General features: G+C 45.2%; 1 protein-coding gene across 1 annotated transcript in view; it reads right to left on the minus strand.

Moving 5' to 3' along the window:
• Window positions 1-22,315, minus strand: part of LOC115256581 (pre-mRNA-processing factor 39) — a 39,392-nt gene extending 17,077 nt beyond the window's left edge. The window contains exons 1-7 of the mRNA XM_029855357.2: window positions 22,220-22,315; window positions 21,717-21,853; window positions 20,234-21,488; window positions 18,909-19,018; window positions 18,719-18,844; window positions 11,613-11,887; window positions 10,150-11,526 (exon numbers count right to left, since the gene is read on the minus strand). Coding sequence (XP_029711217.1) covers window positions 10,150-11,526; window positions 11,613-11,887; window positions 18,719-18,844; window positions 18,909-19,018; window positions 20,234-21,488; window positions 21,717-21,853; window positions 22,220-22,265 — 3,326 coding nt within the window. The 5' untranslated portion in view covers window positions 22,266-22,315. The remainder of the gene's footprint in view (window positions 1-10,149; window positions 11,527-11,612; window positions 11,888-18,718; window positions 18,845-18,908; window positions 19,019-20,233; window positions 21,489-21,716; window positions 21,854-22,219) is intronic.
• Between the last annotated feature and the right edge of the window lie 861 nt (window positions 22,316-23,176).

Raw genomic sequence — 23,176 nt, forward strand, 5'->3', positions numbered from 1 at the left:
TACGAGAGCGAATGAGGCACGTTACAAACAGGCGCGGAACAGGCAGAACTCAGTCTTCCGGATGAAGAAGCGCCAGCAGGAAGAACGAGAGCTGTACCGCGCTAAGGACACACGAAAGTTCTATGAGAAGCTGAACCGCTCGCGCAGAGGCTTTGTGCCACAAGCCGACATGTGCCGAGATAATCACGGGAACATTCTCACGAGCGAGCGTGAGGTGGTCGAGAGGTGGCGGCAGCATTACGATGAGCACCTCAATGGCGACGTTGCAAGTACCGAAGGTGGCGTGGTAACAGATCTAGGAGTATGTGCACAGGACGAAAGACTTCCGGCCCCTGACCTTCAAGAGATTGAGGAGGAGGTTGGCCGGTTGAAAAACAACAAAGCCGCTGGAGCAGATCAACTACCAAGCGAGCTTCTAAAATACGGTGGAGAAGCACTGGTGAGAGCACTACACTGGGTCATTACCAAGATTTGGGAGGAGGAAGTATTACCGGAGGAATGGATGGAAGGTATCGTGTGTCCCATCTACAAAAAGGGCGACAAGTTGGATTGCGGGAACTACCGCGCGATCACACTACTGAGCGCTGCCTACAAGATACTCTCTCAAATTTTATGCCGCCGTCTATCACCGATTGCAAGAGAGTTCGTGGGGCAATATCAGGCTGGATTTATGGGTGAACGCGCTACAACGGATCAGATGTTCGCCATCCGCCAGGTGTTGCAGAAGTGCCGCGAATACAACGTGCCCACACATCACTTGTTCATCGATTTCAAATCGGCGTATGATACAATCGATCGAGAACAGCTATGGCAGATTATGCACGAATACGGATTCCCGGATAAACTGATACGGTTGATCAAGGCGACGATGGATCGAGTGATGTGCGTAGTTCGAGTATCAGGGACACTCTCGAGTCCCTTCGAATCTCGCAGAGGGTTACGGCAAGGTGATGGTCTTTCGTGCTTGCTGTTCAACATTGCTTTGGAGGGTGTAATAAGAAGAGCGGGGATAAACACGAGTGGGACGATTTTCACGAAGTCCGTTCAGCTGCTTGGTTTCGCCGATGATATTGATATTATTGCTCGTAAATTTGAGACGATGGCGGAAACGTACATCCGACTAAAGAGTGAAGCCAGGCGAATCGGATTAGTCATTAATGTGTCGAAAACAAAGTACATGATGGCAAAGGGCTCCAGGGAGGAATCACCGCGCCCGCCACCCCGAATTCATATCGACGGTGATGAAATCGAGGCGGTTGAAGAATTCGTGTACTTGGGCTCACTGGTGACCGACGACAACGACACCAGCAGAGAAATTCAGAGGCGCATTGTGGCAGGAAATCGTTCTTACTTTGGACTCCGCAGAACTCTACGATCGAATAAAGTTCGCCGTAACACGAAGTTAACCATCTACAAAACGCTGATTAGACCGGTCGTCCTCTATGGGCACGAAACATGGACCCTACGTGCAGAGGACCAACGCGCCCTTGGAGTTTTCGAACGGAAGGTGTTGCGCACCATCTACGGCGGAGTGCAGATGGAAGACGGGACTTGGAGAAGGCGAATGAACCACGAGCTGCATCAGCTGCTGAGAGAACCAACCATCGTCCATACCGCGAAAATCGGGCGGCTACGGTGGGCGGGTCACGTCATCAGGATGTCGGATAGCAACCCGACTAAAATGGTTCTCGAGAGTCATCCGACCGGTACAAGAAGACGTGGAGCGCAGCGAGCTAGGTGGGTCGACCAAGTGGAGGACGATCTGCGGACCCTACGCAGAGTGCGGAACTGGAGACAAACAGCCATGGACCGAGTGGAATGGAGGCGGCTACTATGTACAGCAGAGGCCACCCCGGCCTTAGCCTGACCGGTAAGGTAAGATGATGTACGTTGACACTGGTGGTTTCAACTCGGGGTGGATCCTGTTGCGAGCCGTTGGATTCGCCGCTAGCGTGCCTGGTTCCGTGGAGAAGTGGATGATGTAGATAGGTGCAGCCATTGACTCCGCATGGCTGCTTCAATCTACAGTTTCCGTTATGTTTCCGGAGGCATTTGCGACACAACTTGTGCTCCTTGATAGTCACCCATTTCGAGTCAAAACTGAACTCGTTGAAACGTTTACAATTGTGCAGCGACGAGCAGGTTCCCTTGCACACGATGCAGGTTCTAGGGGTATCTGGGGTAATACGCACTGTCGAGGCAAAACGCACCCCCTTTGTTTTTCAGGGATTATCGGTTTTAGACCTTTGAAACCTTATCAGTCTAATAGATCGTCTTAATAAATGAACATCTGGAAAATTTTACATATCTGCGTTACGTAATTAGTGAGAAAAATGAATAAAATTGAAAAGCACGATTATGATGTAATTTTCCCGATCGTTTGTCGAATGATTTGATGGTGAAAACCGACCAAACATCTAATGCTGTTGTGTTTATTCAGTTCATTGAGGGCAATGCTAAGCAGAGGAAAAATAACTTAAACAGTAATCTACGTAAATTATATGTTTTAAACTATTTTATTTTTTGCTATTGATTGGGGCAATATGCACTCCATTGGTTGGGGCAAAACGCACCTATAGAAAACAAGCTGTAATAATATCTATGAGTGCTCTGTAAGTAATCGCAAACTAAATTGAGCTATTGTTTGTCTTAAAACCTTATAAAACATGCATTTTGTCTAAGAAGTAAAAAGATTTCTAAACTCGACGGTGCATCTTGCCTCAATGTTGTGGTGCGTCTTGCCCCTTTGTTTGAGTGCATCCTGCCCCATTGTTGTAGTGCATTTTACCCCGAGCAAGGGTGCATACTGCCCCGCATAAACATACGAAGCCGTAATGTTAGTCTTTACAAAAAACGTTATTTTCAAGAGCTGAACTGTATTAAGGCTGAAATTTTGTATGGTTTCTCTTAGAATGAAAGTATATGCAATGAATGCATGCATTAAACCAATAAATTATTGCCTTTTAGATGCATTTGGACGCATCTTCCTTAAGTGGTGCGTATTACCCCAGAATCCCCTAGATGCTTCGCTCTTGGTTGAAGTTTCTGTAGCTGACTTCACGCATTGTCTGCGTGAGACGTCAGGGCTGGTCTCCGAATGGTGGTTCAGGAAACCTTCCTTTTTGGTACTGCGGGGCCGAGGTCCTGTTGACGGAGAGACCATGACTGCGCTGGCATCTTCTGCTGTATTGTACAGCCAGCTGCTAAAGTCGATAAGGTTGGGTGCCGGGTTGTTGCGAACACATTTTGCCCAGTCCAGTTTTAGTGTTGGTGGGAGGCGATCCACTAGCTCCAGTCGCAATGAAGCATTGTACACGAAGTCTCCGATCTGACAGGCTTGCATTGTGGCTACAAGGTTTTCCACTGCGAGGGCGAAGTTGACAACGGTTTCCAATTTTTCCATATTAGGAGCCGGTAGGGCTCTAACCTTCTTGATTATAGACTGGATTATAGCCTCTGGTCTTCCGTACAGCATTTTGAGAGTTGCTATTACGCCGTCCACGTTAGATGGGTGTAGTAGGCGACATCTCACAGCTTCCAGCGCCCTATCCTTCAAGCATTTCCGCAGTCTCAACATATTCTCCTCGGGTGAGAATCCACACATCTGGGTCGACGTATTGAAGATGGAAGGAAAGAGGGGCCAGTCTTCGGAATTGCCGCTGAATTCTGGGAGATCTCTTGAGACCGCCTGGCGTGCCGCCAGCTGACTTCGGTTGAGTATACAAACCGTTTCATTGCCTACCGGGTCAAAATGTTGTGGAAAAATCGTTGGATCATGTTCGCGCACTGTCTGGCGCATTGGCGTTGAGCCTTGTTGAGGTAAAAAGTTATTCGTTGCAGACGCTCTTCTCATGTTGTGATCTGGAAGAACGTATGCTGCTCGGCCTTGACCGTGGATACCGACCGGGGCTGCTCTGATGTCGTTCGGGTTGCCAGTTACAGGCGCTGCTGGTCTTATCTGACGATTTCCGATGTTTCTTGCTTTTGCACGTTGAAGTTCGTTAACATTGGAGGCCTGCGTATCTAGCTGATCTGCCCTTCGAGCGATGTGCTCAATGAGCGGGTTTGCGTTTTCCTGCCTGTGCCCTTCCATTGTTAGCTCTGCATCAACTCCGGAGTCCGGTTCTTCCACGCAGCCTTCCGTTGCGGCAATCCAGTCCTCGATCTTCTCCAACTCGTTTTCGTCCAGTACTTCACTGCTACATTCGCTGTCCAACTCCAACATTAGACTGTACTTCTGGTCCAGATACTGCTGATGAAACTTCTTCTCCTCTTCTAGTTTTTGAAGCTGCAGCTCAATTCGTCTGCTGGCTCCGCGGCTGCTGATAGATCCTTTGCTTCGCGTCCCTCGAAGAACTGGCTCGTGGGTCTGAACCTGACTCTTGGGTGGCGCCGCTGGGGGTGGATAATAATGCGAGATTTGAACTTGGGTGTTTGCTGTGGGGTCTGAAGATGCTTTGGTGGGAACGTGCTGCAGTGGTCGGGGTTTGACGCCAGCGCTGACTGCAGTTTGGCAGTTCCTACACCACCACGTTAGTCCTTCTGGGCCTGACGACATTTTCACACACACTAAGTGGTAATTCGCGTTGCAACCATTGCACTGAAGAAGATTGTCACTAATTTGATTGCCACACACTTGACAGCGATCGTACCGATTCTCACGCGCGCGACGGAACGGATTACGTCTGACAAAATCATTATTGACATTGGAAGCGGTAGTTAGAGGTACATTTACTACGGATTCGTCACGGCCAGCTGCCGGAATAGTAATGGTTTTCTTTACCGCGCCGGAATTGGCGGTGTTGGCTTTAACGGTCTTATCATCAATTACCTGTTGTCCGGGAGGGGGGAATTTGGGGTTTACCACATACTGCTCTACAGACGGTTGGTTGCGATCCGTGTTCCACTCGGTGGCACTGGTAGCTCCAGCAACGTTGGTCTGGACGGTGGACGTACCCCTTTTCGATCCTTGGCTCGACATCCCGATGCAGTAGCAAATGAATTTATAAGATGTTATCGAAGAATCGAAACGCGAATCGGTGAATTCATTAATTGATTTCCCGTGGTGAATTGGAATATGATAAATTATAAATTCCTAGGAAGGATAATCAGAGTTAGATGAGACTGAGGATAATTAGTTCGTGTTACCTACATTTGGTGATTCACATATGCCTCATACGTCTGGTAATTTCACGATTTACAATATTCTCAAATATTCTATTAGCTATCTGCATAACGAGTGGCAAACTTTAGAAAAAGAATTAAATTCAATATGGGTGAGTCGCTTACCCTAGCATCGGCTCAAACAATAGGTTATCGTATCTTCAATTTGACCGAGTCGTAGAGCAACCAGTAGAACGTTAATATTGCATGTGACCTATATCATTAAGTAAATTCATAGTTTTTAGTTTAGATTAAGCCGAACTTTAGCCACTTGCAACCAATTTACCTAATTTAAGCACAAAGTTTAGTTTTAAGTTTAGTTTTAAGAAAAAACAATAGATATAATCGGAGTATCAAAACAACTTTTCACTATGATCTCTGATGCCTTTCTGCCATCCACTGCTGTCAGATTCTTTTATCCAACCTTCATATCTGACGATCCTTCGGCTGGTGCATGGGTGTGTCTATATCGTCCGAGGGGCTCGCAGATCGACTAGGCGCTACTAACAGCTTCCATCATGGCCATCCTTTCTTTCTTCTTATGGTTACTCGAAATAGCTTCTGCAAATGTCATTGGCTCCTCCTGACGCTCTGTTACTGTCCATATACGCTCGAACCATTTCGGGTAAACTCCTTTCGTTTGTCTCGAAGATCGTCTGGGCGTGATTTCGCCATGATTCGATTTATCTTCATAATGCACTTCCAGGCTCGCGTCACCGTCTGCAACCGGCTCGACTGGCTCAGCCTCTCAGAAATTCCGGTTCCGGCTCTGGCTCGGGTTCCGCTTCAGGAGCATTGTTCGGTACTTGAGGTAGAGGAATTTCTTTCTCCAGTCTTACTACAACGTCGTCAAAATCCAAATTGATCCAAATATCCGCATATGCGTGTAGCATGACTTCTTTCCGTATCATATGGAGTTTTGCTTGACGATGATGTTGGTAAACGAATTTGAATGTAGTTTGTTGTTGCTAGGGCTTCTCCCCAAAACTTTTTCTCCAGCCTCGACTCGGCCAGCATAGAGTAGGGCGGGGCAAGATGGGTCAGTGCCATTTTCGGGCGCATTACTCATGTTTTGATTATGTTAATAATTTTGTTAGATGACCAGCGTGAATATACAAAAGCTTGGGGCATTGATTGAAAAATTATTCACTCTCATTGGAAATAAAAAATAAAATGGTTTTCAGCCATTTTTCTTATGCGATACATTCCATATAATCTCCATATAAACGGCCGCGGGGCAAGATGGGTCACCTTCAATTTTGAACGTATTTTTGGAGCATTCAAAAGTTATTTATTTTTTGTTACAAGACTATCTCATAAATGACTTCAATCAAGCGGAATGAACGCTCAAAATTATAACATAAAATTATGATATTTTTTTAGTGAAAACATCGATTTTCAAGTCGCCTTAGGACCACTCATATCGTAAAGTTTTTTATATTCCAAATAGATTTATAAAATGTTTACTAGGGTAGGACGGGGCAAGATGGCCACCCGGGGCAAGATGAGCACCCCTCCGTTTTACTACTTTTATGATGAATTTAGCCCAAACAACTTCATAATCCGTTAGAATAATGTTCACCCTGTTTGTAAACCTGATAAAAGGTACTTCATAATGAACGAATTAAAAAATATCGTCAAATTAGTCAATAGCATGGATTTTTAGCATTTTCTTATAAGAAATAATCAGAATAAAATAAGGTTTTTATGTCAGAATCAAATTTTTACCATAATTCTGGTTATTAGTCAACATTACTAGCTTATTGCAAAGCATTTTAATTTACATTAGAAAATATTTTCTAAAAACAAACATTAAAATTTATTCAATTTTATTTATTTAACTATAGTGGGGCAAGATGAGCACCCATTATTCCCCATCAGGGGAATATAGAAAATATTTTGAAATTATTGTAATCCACTTAATAGTGCCGAGCATAGGGTTCTATGTTTGGCTTTGGTCTCAGCATGTAAACGGTCCAAATACATAAGCAAGAATACCCGACGCACTGAAAAACAATCTCTTGGATACTAGCATTTCCGAACTCGGAATAACGACGAACACGAGCACCACGATGCGGGCAATGTGGCCTCTTGCCACCGAGCCATCGTCGATCGTTTACATAAAGTGCGAACAAAAAACACAAAGAAAAATGCAAAAACGCGGTAAAGACGAAATGCGGCATGTTTCAGCCTCCGCGCCCTGCTTGTCACTCTGCAACTATTTGGTTGCGTAAATTCCTAAAAATAAGCAACTTAATAATCGTTTATTGTTTTGGGTCATTTTGTATAAAGTATTATAAAACCGGATTTTTTTTCAATAATCGAAAAAAAATGATAATTTTAGAACGTGATACCATAGCTATAAACAAGGTTTACTATATCAATCACTGCATGGCCAATTCATTGTTAAAATATTGGGATTTAAATGAAGTGCTCTTTTTGCCCCGTAGGGGTGCTCGTCTTGCCCCGTAGCATGTTCGAACTGACCATAAAACATCTTTTTTGTTTAGTCAAATAAATCAACATGAACCCTCTCATGTTTATGGGTGATAGAAAACATGATATAGAAAAGAACTACTGAGAGGTACTTTGAAAAATTGTGTTAACTTTCAATTAACTCAACGTGATCCTTAGGGTGCTCATCTTGCCCCGCCCTACCCTAGTAGCTTTTGTTTACTCAGTATGGATATGGAGCATATATGAATGCGGAAGAAATCTTATATTTTGACGTTTTTCGTTGAGAAAATGTGAATTACTTAAAAGGTGGCCCATCTTGCCCCGCCCTTTTTCACGGCCCAAAATCGATCACTTTTTAAAACTGCTTGTTTAACATCATATTTTGTATTTAATGAACTTTTTATCGACTTTTAGCATAGCTAACTAGTGTATTAAAGAGTAGCGGACGAATACAAACCAATACGATTTGTATTTACAAAGTTATAGTGATCCATCCTTAGGTGACCCATCTTGCCCCGCCCCACCCTACATCATTTTCACCAAATATCGATTCTTCCTCTCCGCTACACCATTTTGTTGAGGGCTGTACTGCCGGTGGACGCATAAATGTCCCATGTGCAAAAACAGACAATCGAGAAAATCGCGTCCAAAGTTCGAAAAAAGTAAATTGTCTCAACTATGAAGTATAAGTGCTGAATCGTGTTCTAACATCAACCAATTTTGAATTTGAGCACTAATTTTTGTTTTAGAGCGATTTTATAGTTCCATAGGATTTCCAATGGAACGTGACGCTTATGCGTCCACTTTTAAGAATGTTACAAATCGGCCTTGCATTTTTTCAACAATTTTCGGAACAAACTACCAATTTTTATTTCCCCATATGATAGTACCCCATGATACATGGTCATGGGCTGCAAAATCTCAATATTGCCAAAAATACACATGGGACAATTATGCTTCCACCGGCAGTGTAGGGTTCGGTGTGCTGTATCCGGATTCCTTTATCTGCACAAAATTGCTTTAGCTTTCCATTGTTGAATTCGCCTGTACCGTCTGCTCGCACGAAATAGTTCGAACGCCACAGCTCTGCATCATCATTCTGGTTCCCATATCCTCCCGCACAATCCACATAATCGCATTCGCATTCCGGATTCCTGGATTCTGGAGGAATTTCTGAAAGAATTTGCGGAGGTATTCTTAGAGGAATTCCCGGAGAAATCTTTAGAGGAATTCCTGGAGGAATCCCCGAATGAGATCTTGGAAGAAACCTCAGAGAAATTACTGGAGGAATCCCCGGAGGAATTCCTGGAAGAATTCTTGAGAATTTTCGGAAGGAATTCCTTGAAGAATTCCTGGAGTATTTCCTGAAGAAAGAATTCCTAAAGGAGTCCCTGGAGGATTTCCTTGAGGAATATCCGGAGAGATTCTTAGAGGCATTCCCGGAGGATTTCCTGAAGAAATCACCGGAGGAACTCCTGGAGGAATTTCCTAAAAAAATCTTGGAGGAATCTCCGAAGAAATTCCTGGAGGAATGTACGAAGAAATTCCTCAAAGAATTGTATTGGAAATCTAGGAAGAATTTCTGGAGGAAACTCCTGAAAGAATTTGTGTAGGAATTCCTGGAGCAATTCCTGTATCCTCAAGATCGACTGTCAAAATTACTTTGGTAAAAACATGTTTTTCTTTGCCCTCATTTCTTGCCGGCTGAGTACTAGTCTTAAGCGTGAAGTCCCTTCCGATAACAACCGGTATTCGTCTTACCAGCGTCTCGGTTACCTATGTCTCAAATCCAATTAAACTGCTTCTGAGTCCACCTTGGGTCACATAACAGCTACACACGCACCGTTGATTTTGGCGACAACCAGTGTTGAAAATTTCATTTCGTCATATCTAAATTCAATCGCCTACAGCTAATTTTAGAAGCTGAACCTGAGAATATGGTACATGAAAAACTTGTGCGGCTAGACCAGTTCTGCTAGAAAGTCACGGAAAACCGATATTTTTCAAATATTTAAGGTATAAATGTCACGGACCACCTTTGAAAAATGCTAAATGATATTCACCGTGAATATCATTTGGCATTTTTCAAAGGAAGCCCGTGAAATTTACGTTAAATATTCGAAAAATAGCGGTTTTTTCGTGACTTTCTAGCAGAACTGGTCTAGCCGCACAAGTCTTTCATATACCATATTCTCAGGTTCAGCCTCCAAAATGAGCTGTAGGTGATTGAATTTAAATATGACGAAATGAATTTTTCAGCACTGGCGACAACAAAACCTACGTAATCGCTATCTATTACTTCTTGTTTGGGAAATCTGCCCGTAACTTAGATTACCGTCATCCTTGCTTTATCTATTACCGTTACTGTGTACACTAAAGCTAAGAAGTGCACTCTGTTGCAAATATTACGTCAAGGAGATGAAAGAAATATCAAATTTTCATAGCAATTCTCTGAATGCCTAAATCATACTAACGAACTAGAATAAAACTCTTTCTCTCACAAAAGAGAAAAAATATTGAAGTACTCACCTCTTCTTCTTGGTCTCGCTCGCCTTGGCCATGATCACCTGCAGTTCCTTCTGCGCTTCTTGCAGACCCTTGGCCGTGCTGCCAAAGTCCTCCAGGAATTCCACCTTCCGTTGAGCAAACAACACCTTCTGCTCCAGTTCCAGCCCATCACGGGCCATGAAACGATCCATGATCTCCACCACCTCCTTCTCGTCAACGGTTTCCCGCTGTAGCGACAGATCGATCAACTGCAGGGCCACCCGCGTATTGCAGGGATCCTTCTCCAGGTAGTTCTTCAGCACCACATGGGCCTGATCGTGATCCTTCTTGACCTTGTTGAGGAACCGGGCGTACTTGATGACGATACTACCGGCGATGCTCTTGTTCTTGGCCGTCGTCAAGTAGGTCTGGTACAGCTGAACGCACTTTTCCAAATCGCCCCGACGGCGCTCCAAGTTTATCCGCCGGTAGGCTACCTGAATCAGATTCGGATTGACCTTGTCCAGATTGGCGAGGATGTCGGCCGCCTTGTTGACGTTGTTCTGTGTCTCCTCGAAAGCCGACCACATCAGATGAAGGTTTGGTTTATCCGGATGATGGATTGTGCAAGCTCGTTCGTACGCGTCTCTGATGCGAGGGACCACCTCCGGTTCGTTGGACCGAGAATCCAAATAGCGGATCAACTTCAGCCAGAAGTCGTCGTATAACGCGCAGGCAATCAAGCAACGCTCAAACAAGACCAAGATGCGTTTCTCGTCACCTTGCTCGATTTCAAAGTCCAGATACTCCTTCCAGTTCTTTAGCTGGCAGCGTTCCAGTGGCTTCACGTGGAAATACGGCCGCTTGATGCCTTCCTCGTAGGTCCACCGGGCCGTAACTGCAGCGACCGTCGCCTTGTGGATCTTCTTGCGCCGCGAAATGATCTTATCCTTGATGGCATCGGCTTCCTCGGGACTGTTGACGTGATCATCGGCTTCCTTCTCCTCCTCCGGTTCGACTTCCATTTTCTCTTCGGGCTTCTCCTCCTCAGCCGGTTCCTTGTTCTCTTTCTCGTCTTCTTTCACCTCCTCGCCAGCAGGTTTCTCCTTCACCTCTTCCGTCGTTTCCATCGGCTCGGCCTTGTCTTTCTCTTCTTTGGATTCCTTCGCATCCGGTTCCTGACTTTTGTCACGTTTGTCTGATTTGTCCTTGGTCTTGGAGTCCGACTTGGATGACTTGTGATGGTCATCGTGTTTGTCCTTTTCTTTCTCCTTGCCTTTGTCGTGCGATCCGGCCCGTTTCTTGTCTTTTTCTTCCTTGCGTTTCTTGGCGGATTCGCGCACGTACTCGCGCAGCTCCAGGAACTCCTCTTTGCTGACCAGCGTATGCACCGGATTGTTGTTGGCCACGTCTTTGAAACTGTAACGTGCGAAACGAATTAAAAGTAAATCATCAGTGGAATTTTGTATTTGAATAGGTAATTCGTGAATTTCCTAAACACTCACTGATCAAAATGATTTGCATAACCCTGGGTGGGCGTGGCCAGCAGCCGATCGTACAGCGCCACCACGCGGTCGATGCGTTTGCCTTCGTTCTCCCACTTGATGTTGGCCTCCCACAGCTTGTCCGAACGGAATTCCAACCCGCAGGCGGCCAGTGCCCGCTCGAACTGCGATCGAATCATCGTTTCGTCATCCGCATGGTTGGCCTTGACGTGCGACAGGTAGTGGATCCAAAGATCCACCGACAGCGGGATGGCCTTCAGTCCCCGTTCGAAGACCTGGCGTCGTTGGTGAGCAGCATCGGGAAAAGAAAAACGAGAGAAAAAGAATCCGGATGGCGGAAAACGAGTTTCCGTGGTAAATACTTCATTGTACTTCACTGGCACTTACATTAGATGAGTGTGAACCTAAGCGGCCCTTTGTGAGCTATACGTTACGAGTTTTAAAGAGGTCGTAATTTGGTTTTGGCGAAGGCGGCTCATTTTTTGTACAGACACAGAGAGAGAACTTGGTCGTCGCAATTGGCCCTAACAGCTGTTCGATTTACAACATACGTAAGTAATATGAATAATTTACATTTCATTGCTATGGTATATGGTGTTATGTGTGTATCCTAACCTAAGGGCCCTAGACTAGTAAAATTTGCGGTTATTTGCTCTCTGGTCTCTTGTTGAGTCTCTCTCTCTCATCTTCTACGCCTGCTGGTGTCCTCTGAAGCACTGATGAACGTCCTAGTAAAAGTGAAAACAGTTTTCACCACAATAGTGGACATGTACTTTATTATGTGTTATACAAACCGTGCTCCATCTTCTTTGGATACATTGCGGGTACCTGCTTAAATAAAAGAACTTTCATGGGGCGCATAATATAGGGGAGACTGAGGAGACTTGATCCCTGGGGAGACTTGTTCCCTCCATATTTGCTCGGAATCAAAATCATTTTTCTTCTAGCATAATTTTTCCAAAACTACTCCTGGACAAACGACTATGTTTTGGCTACAAGTGAATTCGATTGTACATTGCATTATTTTTTAACGGCTGATGGTTTGTTTTCAGTCCCTCAGAAATCTTTTAGGCGATTCCGAAAAATCTCAATAACTTTGTGAAAATTGAACCAAATCGTGTCAAAATTTCACAGCACGTAGTTTAAATAAAATACTTTCAAACTTATTTATCCAAATAAGGCTGTTATTAACATATTTTAATTAATTCAGCGTAGTATACACAATGACCATATAGCCGAGGCGGTAAACGCACGGGTATTCAGCTTGACCATGCTGAGGGTGACGGGTTCGATTCCCGGTCGGTCCAGGATCTTTTCGTGAAGGAAATTTCCTTGACTTCCTTGGGCATAGAGTATCTTCGTGCCTGCCACACGATATACGCATGCAAAATGGTCATTGGCAGAGGAAGCTCTCAGTTAATAACTGTGGAAGTGCTCATAGAACACTAAACTGAGAAGCAGGCTTTGTTCCAGTGAGGACGTTACGCCAAGAAGAGGAGAGGAGGATACACAATGACATGGGGAGACTTGATCTCTCGAGGATTACACACACATTATACATGTGAAAAATAAAATTCTATTCGGAAGCCTCTATTTACTTGGAATTGTAGTCTATTCAACGATAAAATGTGTCAGATAATTATAACTTCAGTACAAACCAAGAAAAGGGTGATCAAGTCTCCCCATTTTGAAAATACGGCATATCCTTGAAAATTGAAGGAAATTTTACAATTTCAAACACTCCATATTCATCGAAAATACAAGAAAACTCGAAAAGAAAATGAATAGGAAGACTCTGGAATTATTTTCCCTTTAAATAAACCATGTGCTCATAGGGGGATCAAGTGTCACCAATTTTTGAAAAATACATCATAAGACATGCCTCCATAAAAACACAATTTTGAAAACTTTGACAATAATTTAAAGACCTTCTGTTGTGTATTAACTTGCAATAGATGTTTACCTGCCATTTTGTACGGAAACCGGATCTAGTTTTGTGTTTTTTCCTCAAGTTTCAGGTAAATTTAGAAAAAGCGATCAAGTCTCCCCAGTCTCCCCTATTGATAATGTACAACATTACATGGAGTATCGCGCTAATTCGTCATAAGACGAACGTAAATTAGATCGGGAGTCAAATGCTGAACGAAACGAATCCACCGCAACAAGAAAAGGTAACACAGAGAGATGGCTGAAGCGCATAGAAGCATTAATCGGAAGTATATGCGAAGATTTTCTGCAACCATCAATAGTGTGCTGAACAAGACTGCGCCGATGTGCAAAGACTGAAGAAGAAAATTCAAACATGAATTGGCGTAGTTGAGAAAGACGAGGTTCCAGATGAAACGTAGAAGTGACCAAGAACATGCAACAAACGGCGAGCTTCGAAGGCATAATGCGCAGCAAATGGAAGCGGAACGCCGAGTGATCCCGAAGCTTGTGGCGATACAACGAGTGGACGTTGTCGTGAGACGGAAAACGAAAGTCGAGCTGGTGCACCAGATCAAAAACCTGCAGTTGCAACATTTCAACGAGCTTCAACTCAAGCAGTGGGATCGCGAACGAGCGGATATGAAGTCCCAGATGGAACGGCTGATCGAAGAAAGAAAGCTGCAGGCGCGCACTTCGGAGGAAGATTTGCTCGGCTAGCTCATCGAACGAAACAAGGAATGCGAAACGCTTCGACTTCAAATGGCGGAGTTGGAGAGCGAATTGCAGTGTCTGGCGTAAGACAGAACTGCAACTGCAGTCCCGAATTGATGAAGGTCATCCATCAGCGGGCGTACGAAGCCATTCGCGGAACGTTGCAGAGAACGAATATTTGGATCTACATGATGAGATGCAAGATACTACACACCAAAAATCGATTGAGGGTTTCAGCAAAATTTTGCTGAATTTTGCCGAGCTGAAGGTTTCAGTAAACATTTTGCTGAATTTCAGCAAAATTTTGCTGATTTGTTCAGTAAACTCTGCTGATCACCAGTAACGTTTTGCTGAAATTCAGCAAACTTTGCCGAAAGTTCAGCAAAAAAACCCTGATCTGCCGGGTCCCAGACACCAGCATCCGGCTTGTGGCGACATTCCTCTCATCCGTTACCCTCTAACACTCCTCGTCGAACCACCCGTTCCTAGGTCGTCTTTGAGCAGTGCCTATCACTTCCCGCGCTCCCATACTCATCGCTCCGTGGATAGACTTCCACAGAGTGTTGAGATTATCGCTCTCATCCGCTGACTAGGCTGAAAAACGCTGGATGTGGTAACCCATTGATCGCCGGTTCTTAGAGTCCGACACAGTTGATAGCCGAGCTCGAATCTTACTAACTACGAGGTAGTGATCTGAGTCGATGTTGCGATCCCTAAAAGTTCGAACATCAATGACTTCCGAGAAGTGTCGGCCATCCACCAGCACATGGTCGACTTGATTGCAAACTTCGCCATTTGGGTGTCTCCAGGTGTGCTGTGGATATTCTTGCGTGCAAAGTAGGTGCTACTAATGGCCATCCCCCTGGCAGCCGCAAAGTTAACTAATCTGAGACCGTTGTCGTTTGTGACGGAGGGGGGTATTAGTTTGGGGCATTTTTCATAGGTCTTGTCAAGGCATTCGTAAAACACATCCTTCACGTCATCGGTTTTGTCGTTGATCGCCACATAGACAGTGATCAGGCTGCAGTTGAAGAATTTGCCTCGAATCCTCAATGCGCAGATCCGCCCGTTGATCGGCATCCACCTCATGACTCGCTTTATTTGTTCCCCGATCACTATGAATCCGATCCCATGTTCTGCCTTATTGCTGCCGCTTTGGTAGATGTTATTTTTGAATGATGTGTTGGCGACGGGATCCACCGCCCTGAATTCACGTTCAGCAGGTTCTCTGCCTACAACGAAGTCTAAAAGAAAGTGCGAAGGATTCCGTCAGTAGCTTTCTACTCCAACCTTATCTACCGTGCAGTGCCTTAGAAAGACACTTGGCAAATCCGCTGCTTCTCCAAGAGCTAGTTAACAAGCTATCGGCGACGGTGAGGTTCAGCTGGGCTCTCTATTAGGGGCAAGTTCTGGGGGTAGACTTGAATGTCTTCAGTGAATACCTACATGGCGAAAATTTCTTCGGTGACGAGCGGTTTTACGATGGTGTACGACACCTGCTAGAAAGTGAACAAGCTCCTTTTCCGGGGTATGAGCCAAAAAGCCTAGAAACAGAAACTCGAGAGCTACACGTGTTCGTCGATGCAAGCGCTCAAGCCTTCGCAACAGTAGCGTACATTAGGATCATTGGTCAAAGCCAGTTCAGGGTAGCACTTGTTGCTTCGAAGACGAAGGTCGCGCCACTTCGAGGACTTTCTATTCCTCGACTGTAATTGATGGCTGCGTTGCAAGAAGTCCGGTTGTGGAAAACTGACGATGACCATTCGCCGAAGGTCCAGAAAACTTATTTCTGGAGTCACGCTTGCCGCATTAAGGCTCGACGAGCTATTGAAACTTTATTGTCCAAAAGAATAGTGATGGATTTGTACGAAGATCAACGTGGCCACGAAGTGAGGTAAAGGCCCTTCATAGAACGTAGACAGCCGCTGGTTCCAGGGACCAGAATTTCTCTACAGCAGCGAAGAACATTGGTTGAAGATTCCGGATGAAAATACCGATGAAAGTCACCTAGTTAGGCAACCGTATTTGGCTGACTAATGTTACGTTTGTAATAGTTGTAAAGTATATTTAAGAATTTTCCATGAATTGGAGAATGCAAATTATGGGAAATTCTTTGATTGCTGCATGAAATGTGTTACGTTTGTAAATTGTTGTGAAAATTTCGTCAGTTGATTTTGCATATTATACTGTGGATTGTACAAGTTCAGGGACCTTTAATGTACATTTGTAGTGCTCCAGCCACTTCGGGCAGCGATCCAGTACAAAATACGCAAGCCGTCTCCTAACACGGACATCAAACGATAGATGGTCTTGTGTTGTTGCCCAAATCAGGAGGCCCCTCTTAGGATTAGAAATTTCTAGACCAAACACAAGCAATGAAAACAACTATCGTTGCGAACTAAAAGCAACCAGCCTGAAAAAAATACGATTACAGGATTGGTGGACCAAGAACAATTATGAAACCTCGTCATCCTGGGATTAGACTTCGTTCTACGTGCCCAAACGTGGAGCTCGATACGGAAACTAAATTACGCATTTGTAGGGTTCTGTTAATAGTTGTCCGTATTGTTATACCTATCGGGAGCACAATGCATTTGTAGTGTTCCGATTTTTTTTCCGTAACATTGGCGCCCAACGTGGGGCACGAACTCACGACCCTGGGATTAAGAGTCTCATGATCTATCGACTTTTCCGTTACACTAACGCGGCAATTCAGAGTGGAAAGGACGTTATGGACAATAGCGCAGGCGGATGCGTTTCCGGATGAAGTTGCAACTCTCAAGCAAAACTTGGAACGTGCCATGGGTAAGGATGACATGCAAGATTGAATGTAATACACCATCTCGATACAGCAGATCCGTTATATTCTGGATAAAACGCGGATTTTTGCATCGTTGTAACAAATACGAAAATTTTTCCAGGAGCGCAAACATCCGGTTATGTACATGGCTTTCCGACAAAACTGATAAGCCACAAAACTGAGCACTCCAACGGTCCACCTAGAACCTAATAGGAAGTAATTTAAAAAATGGTTACGGTTAGCATTACCTTAAATCTAGAGTACATATTTTACATGTCATAACGGTATCATATTCATTTCATTCTGCCATACTTACTGCACACACCGATGTGAGAGCAACTTTCGACTGGACCAGTGAGCGAATAACAGTTTTACACTTGAATAACAATAGATGCTAATAAATTGTTTTACTAATGAACTCTTGCTGATTCGAACAAAACAAAGAAGTCATTTTGTTCGGTACTATTCAATCACAATCACCAAAATATATATACAAATACGTAATAATAGTTATCTTCTAACTGCTCGGGCGGCTAAGGGAAAATCTGCGCTTTAAGTTCATTTTTTCAATTTGATCGCGTCCTATGCTAAGATAATCCTATCGACAATCACTGAGCCAAATCTATATGAGTTATGATGATCAGCACGCCGTTTTCAAGTTGTTCTGTTTTTGTTTGTTCAGATACAAATTGGTATACGTAGTTCGTAAGGAATTTCACCTCGACTGGTGACGACAACTGACTGCTAAAATAGATAATCTAGGGACAGTTTACAGCAATAACTTTTCAGATAATAAATGATAACAAACATCTTCAAGTATTTTTAGCAGAACTTCTGAAAATTTCGTAGTGGAATTATGAGAGGAATTTAAGAAGCAACGAAGCCCAATAAAACTTTCGAAAGCAACTAAGAAACGGCGTGCCTCTCGTGTGTGATGATGATGGATATGGTTCCCTACAAACACTGACTGTCGACCGACCGGAAGTCAACTGTCCATATTCAGTTTCTTTCGAATCCACAGGATGATGTTCTGTTGTACTCTCCTCTTGGGTTTGTATATTCGTACCACAAGAAAACTTCAATTTTTTGAATAAATCACAATACTTGTACTACACAGATAAACAAGTCGCCCGACGACCTCAGGCAACTTTTACAATACATTCTAGGAGTAATTAACAATACATATTCGATAAATAAAAAATGAATCACAGAGAGAAGCACTTGAACTCGGAACCAGAGTGCGGCAATTCACATCGTGTACGCCAGATGCACAAAGTGGCCAGTGCTGCTGCCTTTACGGGTCCGCTGCCGAACTCCACGGCGGCGCAAACGAGTGGACACGCGTGGGAAATGAGGTGTATAGTTTATGTTTGAGCGTGTGTACGTGTGTGTGTGAGAAAAAAAATTTCCAAACACAAAGCCAAGGATTGCCAAAAACGGAAACGATGAGTGGGTGGGATGAAGATGAATCGAATGGAATCTTCCATGTCGGATGATCAGATGGATGATGGAAAAAGAAGTTCTATGTCTGGAAGTACCGTGTCCTCTCTCGTCTGGCGCGCTCGCTTATGTCTCACACACCACAGGAAAAAAAAAAACGGAACGACGACGGGGAGGGTAAAGAACACGAGAATGAATCAGTCGGAAGAAATTGATCGACACTTACCTCCTCGCACTTGCGCTTGCTGCCCTTGCGCTTCTCGTAGTCGGCGTACTTGCGCCAGTAGCCGTAGCAGTACGGGTAGTGGGCCAGGAAGGCGTCGTACGCCTCGCGGGCCGCTTCGATGTCATTCTGCGAAGTAGAGGAACGCTTTGTTCAGTACCTGAACATTCCCGAAGAATGAGTTTCAGCTTACCTCTTGATCAACATATTGAAGGAGATAGGTCCAGGCAGTGAAATCGGTGGAATCATCATTGACTGCCTTCCAGTATTTGTCCAGATCTGGCAGTTTCTTCTTCTCGGGCTCTGTAAAAGAAGTTAAAAGGAGTTGACTGAAAGGAAATCTCGCCGGATTCCAGTACGAATGCTTGACTGAGTCCAGGACGCATCGTGAACGAATGCTGATCAAATTCCAGAAGAAATGCTGGGCGGATACCAGGAGAAATTCTGGACGAATTCCAGGAGGAATCGCGGACGGATTCCAGGAGGAATCCTGGATGGATTCCAGGAGGAATCCTGGATGGATTCCAGGAGGAATCCTGGATGGATTCCAGGAGAAATCCTGGACGGATTTCAGGAGGAGTCCTGGATGGATTCCAGGAGGAATCCTGCACGGATTCCAGGAAGAATCCTGCACGGATTCCAGGTGGAATCCTGCACGGATTCCAGGTGGAATCCTGCACGGATTCCAGGTGGAATCCTGCACGGATTCCAGGAGGCATCCTGGACGGATTCCAGGAGGAATCCTGGATGGATTCCAGGAGTAATCCTGGATGGATTCCAGGAGGAATCCTGCACGGATTCCAGGAAGAATCCTGCACGGATTCCAGGAGGAATCCTGGACGGATTCCAGGAGGAATCCTGGACGGATTCCAGGAGGAATCCTGGACGGATTCCAGGAGGAATTTTGGACGGACTCCAGGAGGAATCCTGGACGGTTTCCAGGAGGAATCCTGGACGGTTTCCAGGAGGAATCCTGGATGGATTCCAGGAGGAATCCTGGATGGATTCCAGGAGGAATCCTGGATGGATTCCAGGAGGAATCCTGCACGGATTCCAGGAAGAATCCTGCACGGATTCCAGGAGGAATCCTGGACGGATTCCAGGAGGAATCCTGGACGGATTCCAGGAGGAATCCTGGACGGATTCCAGGAGGAATCCTGGACGGTTTCCAGGAGGAATCCTGGACGGTTTCCAGGAGGAATCCTGGACGGATTTCAGAAGGAATCCTAGACGGATCCCAGAAGGAATCCTGGAGGGATTCCAGGAGGAATCTTGGACGAATTCCAGAAGGAATCCTGAACGGATTCCAGAAGGAATCCTGAGTGGATTCGAAGAAGAAATGCTCACTCCGGGAGGAATCCTCACAAGGTTTCGAGAGAAATCCTTGCAAACCTTGAAACCCTCGTCAGGTACCAGGAAGGATTTGGACTTCCTTCAGATTAAATTACACTTTTAGTTTCATCCAGACGTCAACAAAGTACGGATACAACCAAAAACAATGGTCTAAATTACACTTACCGACTGGAGCGTCCACTTTGGTCTTCTTCTCCGGGGCTTCGGCGGACTTGTCCGCCTTCTCGTCGTCCTTTTCCAGCTTTCGCTTGGCCGATTCCTTTTTCTCCTTACCGTCCGTCTTGGACGATTTCTCGCTTGCTCCCTTGCTATCAGTATCTTTTTTCTTGCTCGGAACCTCCTCGCTCTCTGCCCCACCGGACGCCTTTCGCTTCTTCTTGGCCGAATCGGGCAGCTCCTCGTCGGAAACGTTATCCGTGTCGGCCGGTAGATCTGCCTTTTTCGCCTCCGGCAGCTCATCGTCCGATACGTTATCCGTATCGGCTGGCAGTTCGGCTTTCTTCGGGTTGGGTAGTTCCGAGTCAGATACGTTTTCGGTATCTTCGGGGAGTTCTGCCGGCTCCGGGGCAGGGAGTTCTTCGTCCGAAACAACGTCGGCGTCTTCCGGAAGTTCTGCCTTCTTGGGTGCTGGGAGCTCCTCGTCCGAGACATTGTCGGCGTCTTCTGGGAGTTCTGCTTTTGCGGGTGCTGGTAGTTCCTCGTCGGAAACGTTGTCGGCATCTTCCGGCAGCGCTGCCTCCTCGGGAGCCGGCAGTTCTTCGTCGGAAACGTTGTCCGTGCCGGTTGGGAGCTCTACTTCGGACTTGGGCAGCTCGTCTTCGGACACAACCTCCGCGTCTGGGGGCAGTTCGGCCCGATTGGGTCCCGGAAGTTCGTCGTCCGAGACTTCCTCTGCGTCATGAACCTGAGGTTGGACCGGCTGTGGGAGTTCATCCTCCGAGACCATTTCCGCATCCAGATCGGTGTTCTTGGAATCGTCCTCTTCGCAGAGACCATTGGCAACGTTATCGGCCAGGGCATGATCGCTGCTTCCGGTCACTTCATCGGCGTTGTCGCCGTTTACGTCTAGCGAAGGTGGTTCCGGCGCCTCTGGGATCTCTTCCGGAACGCTCAGTACGACATCCTCATCAGCGGACGAGACAGCAGCCGGCCGGGAGGCTGAGTTTTCATCAACCACCGACGGAAGGCTGTTGGCATTTTCCTCCGCGGCCAAGTTGGCAATGAAGACACTTTCCTCCGGTGCACCACCGGGGTCTTCCTTGCCTGAAGACGATTTCGTGTCCACTTGGAACTCCTCGAAGAGATTGGTCGAACTGTTTTCATCGGTTGCTTTGTTCTGCCCTTCCAGCACCGGGACAATCAGATCCTGCAGCTGTTCCATGACCTGTTTGGTGTCTGGTTCGTCCGAGTCCACAACGGCCTGGAAAGTAGAAATGCAATTAGATCCAATATTTAAGGTACAATTCAAGGATATTCAAGCAAATCTTGGATCAGTTGGCCCTTGCGAGGTCTTCTTGGAAGCGCTAATCACCCGAAGGCGATCTGCACCTCTCGGGAGGAAACGGAACAACGCCACGTTTCCTCTTATAATCGCGTGGTTTATCATCATTAATTTCAGATATTAATCAAAGATGTAATATAAACTTACCTCTTCAACGACAACGGGTTTCTCTTCCGGCACATCTTCCGGTTCCGGTTGTTTCTTGTTCCGCCGGGATGACCTCGTTGGCGTTGGAGCCACCGGTTGAGGAGTTTTACCCCGTTTGGAACGGGTACTTCTACGACCTACAAACAATCGCAAAACAAAATCCAAAGTCAGCACTTCACGCAGCTAGTGTTGTTGATAAACATGCGGGGAAAACCGCTAATCTCTCTGCTGGCTGGCGGTGGTAACCGCAGCAACAAGAGCAACACAAGCATCAGGCGGCTAAACGAACATCGAAGCAGAAAAAAAACAGCATACGCGACAAAAATTAATGGCGGAAGAGCCGCCGTCGTCCGCACCGTGCTGAACCAACTTGAAAAGATGTTTTTCGCGAAGAAAAACATCGTTCACTACAAAATTTTATATTATTTCCACTCAACATCAACTGCACTACAATTGAACGATATTTTTGTCACGATTAAACTGCAATTTACAGCTAAATTTACCTGTTTCTTCCGGAACGGGAACGTCTTCATCACTTACACTAGCCATCTTTTTTTCGTCTGGTGTCTGTCTGCGCTGATGCTGAATCGGTTGTTCGCCGCCCGGACGCGATGACGGCTTGCTCTGATGAAGCGAATGACAGATACGCTGAATTGCTGAATTCGTGCACGGAAAAAGAAAAATGTAGCACAACATCAGCATTAAGGGCATCTCCATTCGTCGTCACTCAAAGTGGCAGTGTTAGTCTACACTGTAAGATCAAAGTACTCTTTAAAGGGTAAAAAAGTACCCATTTCGAGAGTAGCCCATTTGATTTTGCTGGGAACAGCTGATCTTTGTTTACTATTTTCAACCAGTAACTCAAGTGGTGTTCGTGTAATGCAGCGTGTACGTACACGCAACACTACTAAAAGCAGAAAACACTATGGGATTGCCCGGATAAAAACTAACCATAGGGTGTATGGTGAAAACCATTCCTGCACCATACAGTGTACCAGCTACAATAAAGTGTATTGTAATGAAATGGTTCGCTATACTATACATTTACATTGGATTTTTATGTAACAATATATTATACTGTTTTTCTTACGTTTGAACCATTCACTTTTCCGAAACATTATTGTTCCGTGAATTTTTAATTATTTCTGGTGTTCGATTTGAATAGATCGTATGTTTGCTGTGATTCCTATGCAGATTCGACCTATTCAAATCGAACACCAGATTTATTCAGTTTAAGATTTTTTCCGTGCTTTGTTTTGTTGATGTTTGTGACTTTTTTGATGCAAAGGAAAGGAAAGAAAAAAAAGTGAATAAGTTGAAACATCAATTTAACCTTTTGGAATCGATTTTTTTCGCCGCTGTTGACGCAACCTCGCTGGTGTCGAACACGTTTGTTATGCTCGGTTTCATCGCCGGGGTCATATATGACCCCTCCGGCTCCAAAGGGTTAATGCCAATAA

The sequence above is a fragment of the Aedes albopictus genome, chromosome 1 (genome assembly GCF_035046485.1).
Source record: "Aedes albopictus strain Foshan chromosome 1, AalbF5, whole genome shotgun sequence".
NCBI lineage: Eukaryota > Metazoa > Arthropoda > Insecta > Diptera > Culicidae > Aedes > Aedes albopictus.